Raw genomic sequence first — 12,160 nt, forward strand, 5'->3', positions numbered from 1 at the left:
CCAATCAGTTGTAAAATCGCTACCTAATTTAATCGTACTTAGGATATTACTATTTTTAATCTTTCCCATCATTAGCTTGTATGCCAGTCCCCAAGGGTTTTTCGTAGTGTTCCGGTTCACGAAATCATTCCACGAGTCCTTTTTTGCCTTTCCAATCTCTCTCTTGTAGTCCCTTCTTAGTCTGCAGTATATATCAAAACTGTATTCATACGCCTTTTCATATTTAAGTTTCCTGTACCGTTTACAGCTTCTACGAGATGCCGCCAATCTTTTCTTTAAGTTGGTCAGTTGTTCGCTCTACCACGGTACTGTTTTCCTAGACAGGGGTCTTCTCCTACTTAGATTGCTACTGCATATAAGATCAATCTTTCTATTAAATAGATTAACGGCGTTCTCCGGACTTGTATTTGTGATTTTGTTTGGGAAAAAATTAAATTTCCGTGATCCCCGCGCGCCTTCGATATACGCTACTGAGAGCTCTCTGTAATTGTGTACATCGACAGTTTGTTATTGCGTCCACAAGGGCGAAGCGCCGAATTAGGAGAGAGTTTCCGCGTCTTTAAAAAGGAGCGATGCGGCACGGAGGGCGAGTCTGGTACGACGAGCCGTCCGGTAAACCCGAGAAGAACATTTGTGATCCGAAGAATAAAAATTACGTATTCTTACTTAGAATAAAGAGACTAGTTCCTGCTATCTATCCTTGCCTATCGACGCAGTCCACAAGAGAGAACTAGGCGATAGCTCCGATAAAACCCAAAGGAGAAAATATACAAAACATGGTCCTTCGAGCCGGATCTGTGTCGAGAAATTAACGGATGGATTCAAACAAGATACACGTGCAAGCAGTGCAACTACTTCAAGTGAGCCATTCAACAATTGCGCTACATTCCGAGTAAAAATTTCCGTACGACAAGGAAGTATTTCGACTCACGTACATACGTTCTCCATTTCAACACCGTGTTTACCTTACAAGGTCGAGCTCTGCAAGACAATAGATCGAAATGGACAAGGCAATATTTGCGTTCGATACGAATTTACGTTATTTAACGAACTCAATAACGAATTTCCAAAAGCTTGGAGTTGATAATCAAACTCATGCCATCACTAAAGGACGATTTCAACTCTTGCAAAATTACTGGAATAAATGCCAGGAGAATGCCGCTATCATTGAGGCAGTAGCAACCGACGCAGACGCGGCACAGCTTCCCTTCTTCAAGAGCAAGCTGCTAGACAAGGCGGAGGTCTCGTACATGCAAGCCTACGACTTCTTTCAAGAAAAACTCGAGGCATTCAACGTCGCTTCAATTTCCATTCCTGTACCAACGGCGGCCGCAACGACGTCCATCAACGAGATCCGATTGCCGAAGATCAACTTGCCTTCTTTCTCCGGTAATGTAACCGAGTGGCTAACGTTTCGCGATTTGTTTCTTGCGCTCGTTAAAAATCGCCGTTCCATATCGCAAGTCGAGAAATTGCAATATTTATTATCCGCGGTTACTGGCGACGCTGCTAAGTTGATTTCCCATCTTTCTCTAACCGATAGTAATTTCGATGTTGCATGGAAGGAACTCACGAATCGTTACGAAAATCAACGCGTTATTATTGACGCATATTTCAAACGTTTATTTACCATTCCTAATGTTTCGTCTAACGATCTGTTCGGGTTAAAACAATTACGCTCCAATTCATCGGAATCGATAAATGCTCTGCGTGCCTTGAAATGTTCTGTAGATGAATGGGATATGATTTTAGTCTACATTCTTGTACAAAAACTAGACAAATTGACGAGAAAAGATTGGGAAGTCAGCTTAGGTTCAGAGAGGAGATATCCTACGATGGAAAAACTATACGCGTTTCTAGATACACAAATTCGTTCGCTTGAGGCTGTATCCAAGGACGGAGATAACTCGAAGTCCGCCAACGGAAACTCATCCGAAAAGAGTTCCGGTGCTCGCTCGATTCCAAATGCGGCACGAAAAAATAATATAGTGCGTTCTCACCATACAAACACCGCGAGTACGTGCGCTCTTTGTTCCGAAACACATCGTTTAATGCATTGCGAGAAATTTCAAGCGTTAAGCATTTCGCATCGACTAGAGTTTGTTCAAAAAAATAATATATGCAAAAATTGTTTGACCAAAGGTCATTACGTTTCGAATTGTCGTAGTTCCTTTACTTGCTTGAAATGTAAAAGACAACATCATACTTTGTTACACGAGAATTCAAGGTCAAGTTTAACGACAACAACAGACTCTGGACAATGCGATAACGCGTCCAACGTACATTCACACGTGAACGCGGGAGTTAAACCCGTGCTCCTGGCTACCGCACGTGTTTGTATAGGATCAGAAAACGGTCGATATGTTTACACGCGAGCACTGATCGATCAAGGTTCCGATGCCACATTCGTTTCGTCACGAGTCGCTCAAATGTTGAGAGCTCGCTTAATTTCAACACGCGTAAAGGTATCTGGCATCGGTGACACTACGTCTAATTGCGTTCAACATGCCGTCTCTATTTCTATCAGCGCGACTAATAAAAATGATACGATTCTTCATACCAAAGCATTGGTCGTTCCAAAAATTACAGCGTACATTCCACCTCATTTCCAATTACAAGAGATTCCGTTTCTTTCCAAATTGAATCTAGCCGATCCAAATCCAAGCTCAAATGATGCAATCGAAGTACTTCTCGGGGCCGAATTATACGGTTCAATTATGATGGGTGGCTTAATGAAAGCTTCTAACGATGCTACACTTGCGCAAGAAACGATATTCGGGTGGATCATTTCGGGTCCTATTTCAAACCAAAAAAATAGCCAAAGAATTCACGTTCACCAAGCAACTTCTGGCAATCTCGATTTCGAACTCCGACGTTTTTGGGAGCTGGAAGAAATTCCAACGACACACGCTCTCTCAGAGGAAAATCTTCGTTGCAACTTACATTTTCAAGAGACACATATGCGCGATTCTTCAGGGCGCTATGTTGTCCGCTTACCCTTCAAGTCTGGTCCTCCGATAAAGATCGGCGAGTCAAGGTCAGTAGCTACGCGTTCACTCGCGCAACTAGAGCGACGTTTAGCCAATTCTCGGGAAATTTCAGGGCAATACGTCGACTTTCTTAACGAGTACGAAGAGCTCGGGCATATGCAAAAAATCGAAAACGTGCAACGCTTCTTTCAACCGACGTTTCTACCTCATCATCCAGTTATTCGCGAGGACAATACTACAACCAAACTTCGTGTAGTGTTTAATGCCTCGGCAAATACCTCGAATAACACTTCTTTGAATGACCATCTTATGATTGGTCCAAAGTTGCAAGCCGATCTTCCGGCGATTATTCTTCAATGGCGTTTGTACAAATACGTTTTTTCCGCTGATATTCAGCAAATGTTTCGACAAATACAGATTCATTCAGACGATCGCCAATATCAATTAATATTGTGGCGTACGATTCCGAACGAGCCAGTCCATACTTATTCATTAAATACCGTTACTTATGGTACTGCCTGCGCGCCTTATCTCGCCCAACGCGTGCTCAAACAACTTTCAATCGACGAGAGTTCGCGTTTTCCACTAGCTCAAGCAATTTTGCAAAATGAAATATACGTTGACGATGTCCTATCCGGAGGCGATGATAAACCATCCACGATTAAAAAACGCGACCAACTAATCGGCTGTTTACTAAGCGCAGGCATTCATCTCAGAAAATGGGTCAGCAACGATTTTGAAATTCTACAAGATATAAATCCTGCAAATCACGGTCTAGCAAGTTCCAAGCCTTTCCAAGAAGGTAAACAATTAAAAATACTCGGTATTCATTGGACACCTTGCGATGATAATTTCTCCTTTGAAATAAAATTCCGTCCACCATCTACCGACATTTCGAAACGACAAATCCTTTCGACGATAGAGAAAATATTCGATCCCCTCGGATGGGTGTCTCCGATCACGATATCTCTCAAAATTCTACTGCAAAAACTGTGGAAATTTTCCTACGGATGGGATGATATTCTTCCTGCGGAAATAACAACCGAATGGAATGCTTTTTGCGAAAAGATGTTACACTTGACGACTCTGCAAGTTCCTCGTTGGTTAGGCTTCGAGCGTAACATTCAGTGCTTTTACACGGCTTTTGCGACGCTTCATCTAAAGCCTATGCAGCGGTAGTCTATTCAAAAATTGTCACGAATTCTGGCGATAGTCATGTTCGACTTCTCCTATCAAAAACCAAGGTTGCTCCGATTAAAACGATTTCGATTCCACGACTCGAGCTCTGTGCGGCTCAGCTGCTAGCACGCTGTATTTCGTTTACTATTGACGCGATGAAATTGCAAAACATTCCTGTGTTTTGCTGGAGTGACTCGACAATCGTATTAGCATGGTTGCAAAAGGCTCCATCAGATTTAAAAGTATTTGTAGCTAACAGAGTGTCTTCTATTCAAACGAAGCTTCCTACGGCGACATGGCTGCATGTGCCAACAGAAGATAATCCCGCAGATTGCGCATCGCGCGGCATAAATCCAGCTCAGCTAACGCCTTCCAGTTCCTGGTGGAACGGCCCGGCATGGCTGAAATTTAACGAGGATAATTGGCCAGTTCAATCTACGATAAGTTGCACCGAAGATGATTCCGAATTGAAAGCGTCAAATGCAGTCCACTCGCATCATTCAAATCGAGCGGAACTTTTTGAATCCTTCAATCATATCTCCACGTGGCCACGCTTACTACGGGTCACCGCATACGTCCTTCGGTTCAAGTTTCGAACGAAAGTCCCAGATGTTGCTCAAGGTCTCTCTATTTTGCAAGTCGATGAAATAAAAACCGCGCACAGATTCTGGATTAAACAGATGCAAACGGAATACTTTTCAAAAGAAATCGTCGCTTTCAAAGCCAAGTCGAGGTTACCAGTTCGATGCTCCATCCATTCTCTCGATCCGTTCCTGGATCCCTCCGGTATCCTACGCGTGGGTGGTCGACTTCAACTGTCTGACCTTTCATATGATCGTAAATTTCCGATTCTACTTCCAAAACATTACCTTTCTAAGCTCATTATCGATCAAATTCATAAGGATACACTTCACGGCGGTGTACAATTAATGCTTCGCACGTTGCGAGAACAATATTGGATTCTGGGGGCGCGAAGCATGGTAAAAGGTTGTATCCGCAATTGCGTGACATGTACTCGGCATCGCGCCATAACCGGCGTACAATTTATGGCCGACCTTCCTACATTTAGAGTAACTCCGTCCCGTCCATTTTGCCATACGGGACTTGATTACGCCGGCCCCTTCGCAATTCGAGACGCTTCCGGCCGCGGACGTAAGTCGCACAAAACATACATCTCGCTATTTGTTTGTCTCGCTACACGAGCTATACACTTAGAGCTCGTTCATGATTATTCCACGGCTGCGTTTCTCGCATCTTTCGAACGGTTCGTAGCGCGTCGTGGCATTCCATCCGATCTTTATTCCGACAACGCGACTACCTATCAAGGCGCGGATCGCGAACTTGTTACAGCGATCCGACAGACTCAATCCGACGTAGATCTGCAGGCGAAGTTCGCGTCAAAGCCAGTTCAATGGCATTTCATTCCGCCTTCTGCCCCTCATTTTGGGGGCATGTGGGAGGCAGGTGTTAAGAGTGTTAAGCACCACTTGCGACGTATACTTGGTTCCTGCACACCTACGGTCGAAGAGTTCACCACGCTTTTATGTAACATCGAAGCATGTTTGAATTCGCGCCCGATCGCCGCACTTCATGACGATGTAAATTCTTGCAATGCGCTCACACCAGGGCATTTTTTAATTGGTAGCGCCATTAAATCGATTCCGAGTCCGAGCGTCTTACATATCTCCGAGCCACGACTCGATCGATGGCAATTAATGCGTGCGAAATACGAGCAATTTTGGAAATTGTGGAGTCTTGACTACTTGAACACCTTGCAGCAGCGTTTTAAATGGCAGAATCGATCTGATAAATTTCGCATAAACGATATTGTTCTAATAAAAAATCCTAATTTACCTCCCTGCAGATGGGAACTTGCGAGAATCATCGAATGTAAGCCTGACAAGGATGGCCTGGTGCGAGTTGCTCAGGTCAAGACCGCGTCTTCTACTTTTGTAAGACCTATTGTTAAACTCTGTAAATTGCCGGTAAGTCCGGACGGTTCAGCGTAATCTAAATTCTGCAGGTTGTCTCCAATGATTGCAGTTCAATGTGTAAGGATTTACCCCTGACTGTCATTTGAATCCCTTGGCGATTCAACCCGAGGGGTATGTTTGAGAAAAAATTAAATTTCCGTGATCCCCGCGCGCCTTCGATATACGCTACTGAGAGCTCTCTGTAATTGTGTACATCGACAGTTTGTTATTGCGTCCACAAGGGCGAAGCGCCGAATTAGGAGAGAGTTTCCGCGTCTTTAAAAAGGAGCGATGCGGCACGGAGGGCGAGTCTGGTACGACGAGCCGTCCGGTAAACCCGAGAAGAACATTTGTGATCCGAAGAATAAAAATTACGTATTCTTACTTAGAATAAAGAGACTAGTTCCTGCTATCTATCCTTGCCTATCGACGCAGTCCACAAGAGAGAACTAGGCGATAGCTCCGATAAAACCCAAAGGAGAAAATATACAAAACAGATTTCTTTACAAAAGGTCCCATTGAGTTCTGATTTAATAACATCGCCAAACTGATCCCAATTGACCTTCTTTAAGTTATAGAGTTGTCCTGTGATTACCTGATTTGTTTCTGAATTTTTATTGTTGTTATGTTCAAAGTATATACAATTATGGTCTGAGGAAGTCATTTTCGGGAAGACCTTCCAATCATTAATATCCTTCAGGACTCCACTATTCACCACAGTCAAGTCTATATTGGCCTCTCCTATTATAGTAGAGAACGTTGGTTCGTTTCCAGGCTGATTCAAAATGTATACATTTTTATTTATTAGGAAATCCTCGAGTAATTCGCCTTTCGCGTCGTTCTCTTTGCAGTACCAAGTTTTGGAGTGAGCATTGGAGTCCATTGATATGATCATGTCGTGGCTTTTGAACGTTTCTATTATAGTCTCCAACTTATTAATAAAATAGTTTAGCTCCATGGAAAATTGACAATAAACTGATACCAAATATAAGTTTACTTCATTATGTACTATATGTGCGCAAGCTATATGTTCGTCCGTAAACTGTTCGATTTTTGTGACAGTTATTTCCTGATTATATACAACTATAGCAGCTTTTGTATCTGTCACCTTATTACTTTGAACAACTCTTGCACCAAGTGAAGCGCAGCCTTTGACTTGTCCTTGGAATACGTATGGTTCTTGTATCAGACACACATCAATGCCTTGTTCCTCTACTTTTAATCTTAATTCGTATGATGCCGTCTGCGAACGGCCAACATTTATTTGAAAGAATTTTATCATTATGTATAATCTATTTTATTCTTTACGATTTCAGTTACTCTTAGATACTCCGGGCATCTCTTGTCACTTACAGTATGATGTGTGTCTTTCCTTTTAGCTCTTGTACAATTAGCGCAGACTGCAGATTTCTCTCTCTCTCTGAGTAATTGGTGCTTATATGCCTCCCCCCCACAGTGTCCACAAGTGGGGGTCTTTTCCTTGCAGTGTTTAACACTGTGGCCTAAGCCTAGACAACGGAAGCACCTAGTCAAGGCTAAGTAATCATTAACCTTGTATGATCTCCAGTCAATATATAGTCGTTCTTGCTCCAAGAGTTTTCTTCTTATCTCTCCTGTCACCTCTATTACCCAGTTATTAGTATTTCTGGTTTTAACAAATGTGTTGTATCTGTATTTAACCCTGCTTTCATTTTCCTGCTTGGCGATTCCAAGTTTTTCAACATTCTTAGACCAAAATTGTTCCATAAACTGCTCTTTGTGACCGACTTTTCTACGTCATATACTATCATACTGGGTCCAGTTTTCTTAGGCAGCTCTGTTTTCAGCCCGCATTCATTGTCTTCTATTATCTGCTGGATCTTTTTTAATTCGTTTCCACCTTCCGTTTCCACTAGAATGCCTCTGTCTCCCACCTTTCTCATTCTTTTAATCCTTATTTCTTTAATTAACGGATTCATTTTCTTTGTAAGTTTTTCTTTGACATCCTCACACGTTAAATTGTCCTTTTCATTTAAAGGCTTAACAATCATTACCGAAGAATTAGTCTTGAATCCGCTTTTTAGTGTAGTACGTTGGATAATTTCTTTTTTTTCTGTTTCAGATGCTGCTGTTCCGGACCATGGAGTGAACGCCACTTGAACATAGGACATCGAACTGATAGAATTTTTCGATGCCAGGTAAGTACACTTTAATTTTTCTCTCTCAACGATACTCTCTTGTAATTTCCCTTCTAGTAGCACCCACTTAGACAATATGAACTTAATTGTATTCTTATTGATTTTATTGTTTTCATTAAAGAGAAACTCTTCTAGAGCTACTCTTTCAGATCTCACTTCTTCTAGCGTAACTTCCTTGTCGTCCTTTTCAACTTTCGGTGAGCCTTTTTGTTCCAGTTTCTCTCTTTCCACACTATTCGCACTGCTTTTTTGAACAGGTTCAGGAAAAATAAATACATCATTATCATCAGTTTCTCTGGTATTTTTTGAACTGGGGCGTTTTGTCGTTTTTTTTTTCAGCCGGAGAGTCGTATGCCTCCTCACCTTGTTCAAGCAAAGCGCTAAAGCAAGGCCTATTTATTCCTCCAGTTATTATTTTCGCCGATGGTGGTGGTGATCTGGGAATAGACTCCCTTCTCTTGAACGGGTCCTGTTCTTTATCTCCGGGTTTGTGTTTCATCGTTAACTTTGGTTTGAGTGTATTTTTAGTTTTTTCATTTTTCTCCATTTTTCATCCCACGAGTATGGTAGGAACAAGTATCAAGTGATTCAGAGCCTCCATGATATCACCAAGCCTAGCTACTCTGGGGGGTCGGCAGGTACCCCAGAGGGAACGTTTGCGACCGCGCTGTTTCACGTCTTCGTGGCCAAGCAGCCATCGGCACGTTGCCTTACACCTTGGCTTAAGACGTTTGGTGCATTCTTAGTCTGTCCTCTCCTTCCAAACTCATCCGGCAAGGTTGAACCTACCAGGGGCATAGCCCCCGCCGGCATGACTTCGAAGGTTTGTTCGCGTCGCATGCCCTAACATGCTCCTTCTCACTCCAATGCGCTCCAATACGTTCGTGTCACCGGAAACAAGATGGCGACTAGATGTTCGCGTCACGTTAGAGCATACTCTAAGGAGCAATTAGGAGCACGCTCTATTTGCCTCACCTTCGAAGGTGGTGCATTTGGGGCTATTTTATCGCGCATGCGTGTGAAGCTTGTACTGTAAACAGTATCCACTGCTCAAGAGTCGGGTAGTCCAATAACCTCGCTTTTATTATTCGGCTACGCCGTCACTGTCTTGATATTTCACAATGGAAACTTCTTTTAAGTATTCAGGTAAGAATTTTATATATGATGCTGATTACTTAAATACTCATAATACTTTTTATATTTTTACTTAATTAACTAATAAAATAAATTCTAAGAGATAGATTAAATGATTTTATTCTAAGATAATTTAAATTGCATAAATATTGTACTATATTAATAGTTTTATTTTTCAGCTGTGAAACCTAAACTGGTATCATTAAAATTAATTAAGCCTCCCCAGACTTTTGCGTGTACTTCTGTTGTAACTGCTACAACAAACTCGACACAGTTCCTAACCACAACTGCGCCTTTGGATTCTGTACTGAATAAAATAAGTTTTTCTACAATTCAACCTCAGACTATAATCCACGAGAGTCCTTCTGTTACAGTTCCTGTAACAAGCTCTATGCAGTACACACCTACAACTTTGTCTTCACTAGACTCTTCAATTGTGAATGCTTTACTAAATAAAGCAGGTCCTTCTGAAATTCAGCCTCAGATTAAAATCCATGAGAGTTTTTCTGTTACGATTCCTGTAACAAGCTTTATGCAGCACACGCCTACAATTGTGTCTTCATTGGACTCTTCAATTATAGACTCAGATAATGAAAAAGAGAATACTTCTGGTGTCAATAATGATGGCTATTTTATTTGGGACTATAAAACCATAATGTTGTTTTTCACAGAGTATGAACAGCATGAAAAAAAATTCCAGAAAAGAAAATATCAAAGTAAAGAGGCTATGTTTCAAGCGATAGCAGAATCCTTCCAAGAAAGAGGTTATGTGAATGCAACTAAAAATCACATGAAAAATAAATTTAAATTGTTGAAGAAGAAATGGGATAAACATATCAAACAGACCATGGGAAAAAATAGTTCTGGAAAAGGCACTAAACCTCTTCCATTTAAAGAGTAAGTTCTATCTTGTGTTTTCTGTATATAATTATATATATGATATTTTTGAATTAAACATTATAATTAATAGTTCAGTCGATTTGTTTCATATTTTTATTTTGTCATTCTTACAATATTCTGTTTTTATTAAGTAGTTAGTATTATATTTAGTATTTAATAAGTAAGTAATAGAATACATATGTATCTTTACAGTGAAATGATAAACTTATTTGGAAAAAGTCACAGTGGAGTGCCATCTTTTGTAGCTGGCCGCAATGGAATGGTTTCTCAAGAAGACATTTTGCAAAAAGTGGTCAGTCAACATTTGTCTCAGTGAGTAATCATCTCCTTAAAATGTTTTTTAATTCATTTCTAGATATATTTTTAGATATAATTTAAAATGTTTTCTATTATAGGAATGTAAATGAAGAACAATCTTCTATTGCACTAGACTCGCCACCTTCGACACCATCTGCAGTTAACAGTCAATCTCAATCAGTAATAGGTAGCAGCAAATCGTCCATGACGGATAGCAGTTGCTCATCTTTAATAAATACAAAAGCAAAAGTACGAGATGGCAAATTGGCGCATACTCTACAATCACTTAAGGAATCCATCTGTGCTGTGCTACAAAGAGAAAGTGATGCCAAACAAGAAACACGTACAAAATATCTGACGAAGCTTAAAAAATGTAATGAATTACAAATAGAACAATTACAATTGCAAAAAGAACGAAATAGTATCTTACAAAGGCAACTTAAGATACTAGAGAGAATAGAAAGTAAAAAATATTCAACACAAGAATTATCAGACGAAGAAGATTAATAAGATATAATAAGACTGAAGGTTTACTAAATTATATGTATACATAAGACATTCATAAAGTTTGTTCCTTTGCCTACTTAAAGGAGAAAATGTAGTAAAACACATTTATTAATCTTTTCTACATATAAATTCTGCGAAGTTACACATTTTTCCTGACAAGATCTGTCAGATATAGTAATTATAAAAATAGACACATTGTCTTTTAAAAAATGTTAATAAGATATTATTACAAATTTATAAAATTTATGAACAGTTTATTAAGTTTAATTTTAATTTTGTTAAAAAACAAGTGTGTTGGTTTTTACAATAATTATATCTTAATTAGATCTAATAATTAGATCTTTCATCATTGGGAAAAATGTGTAACTCTACAGGATTCAAAGGTAAAAAAAAGCTAATAAATGTACACATTTTCAATCACTTCATTTTTTACTTTATAACCAAAGTTACAAACTTTATGAACATTTCACGTAAATGAAGTTATATGTATTTAAAATTTATATAATTTTGTTAATTTTATTTAAAATTTTTATTTCAAGTTGAAATAACTTTTATTTTATTAAAGTTTATTTTAGTTTTTTATTTATTTATTTTCTGTTATTTTGATAAACAGCGTGACAAAGCTGTATCAAGCTCTGCAAGAGAGGAAAGCTACATTTACTTATTGAGTTCTTTTAGTTGAAAAAAGCTGCATTTATTTATTGAGTTTTTTTAATTGGGAAAAGCTGCATTTACTTATCGAGTTTTTTTTTACATAATAAAGCAGCATTATTTACTTGCAGTCAAGCGTACAAAACGTGATTGAAAATCAAAACTGTCATTTCTTGTTCAAATTACATTTTTTTGTTAATTATCGATAAAAAATCATAATAAAATATATATTTGCATTATGCAGTTATATTTCTCTATTTGTATGAAAAATAGGCGTATATAACAATAAAAGACTGATGTATGGATAAATTTTTAACAAAATTGTTTTATTTGTTGTCTTACATATTACATA

At 39.4% G+C, this 12,160-nt stretch overlaps 3 protein-coding genes across 3 annotated transcripts; all 3 read left to right on the forward strand.

Annotated features, from left to right (window-relative positions):
- The first annotated feature begins 1,001 nt into the window (after positions 1–1,001).
- LOC146724998 (uncharacterized) lies at positions 1,002–4,169 on the forward strand. The gene has a single exon (XM_085485616.1). It carries the CDS (start codon positions 1,002–1,004, stop codon positions 4,167–4,169), a length of 3,168 nt encoding a protein of 1,055 aa, XP_085341742.1.
- A 155-nt stretch (positions 4,170–4,324) lies between these two features.
- Positions 4,325–6,178, forward strand: LOC146724999 (uncharacterized). Its single transcript, XM_085485622.1, has one exon. The coding sequence runs from the start codon at positions 4,325–4,327 to the stop codon at positions 6,176–6,178; it is 1,854 nt and encodes a 617-aa protein (XP_085341748.1).
- Positions 6,179–10,223: 4,045 nt separating this feature from the next.
- Positions 10,224–11,389, forward strand: LOC146725000 (uncharacterized). Its single transcript, XM_085485614.1, has 3 exons — positions 10,224–10,350; positions 10,546–10,665; positions 10,749–11,389. Exons 1-3 carry the CDS (start codon positions 10,244–10,246, stop codon positions 11,155–11,157), a joined length of 636 nt encoding a protein of 211 aa, XP_085341740.1. The 5' UTR covers positions 10,224–10,243; the 3' UTR covers positions 11,158–11,389.
- Positions 11,390–12,160: the final 771 nt, after the last annotated feature.

This window comes from Nylanderia fulva, unplaced genomic scaffold (genome assembly GCF_048542155.1).
Source record: "Nylanderia fulva isolate GAGA-0341 unplaced genomic scaffold, ASM4854215v1 Scaffold1088, whole genome shotgun sequence".
NCBI classification, from domain to species: Eukaryota; Metazoa; Arthropoda; class Insecta; order Hymenoptera; family Formicidae; genus Nylanderia; species Nylanderia fulva.

Excerpts from the sequence above, each read along its gene's own strand:
- LOC146724998 (XM_085485616.1), top strand. The coding sequence starts at position 1,002 with ATGGACAAGGCAATATTTGCGTTCGATACGAATTTACGTTATTTAACG.
- LOC146724999 (XM_085485622.1), top strand. The coding sequence starts at position 4,325 with ATGAAATTGCAAAACATTCCTGTGTTTTGCTGGAGTGACTCGACAATC.
- LOC146725000 (XM_085485614.1), top strand. The coding sequence starts at position 10,244 with ATGAAAAATAAATTTAAATTGTTGAAGAAGAAATGGGATAAACATATC. Across the intron at positions 10,351-10,545 it reads AAACCTCTTCCATTTAAAGA|TGAAATGATAAACTTATTTG; the intron begins GTAAGTTCTATC and ends GTATCTTTACAG. Across the intron at positions 10,666-10,748 it reads GTCAGTCAACATTTGTCTCA|GAATGTAAATGAAGAACAAT; the intron begins GTGAGTAATCAT and ends TTTCTATTATAG.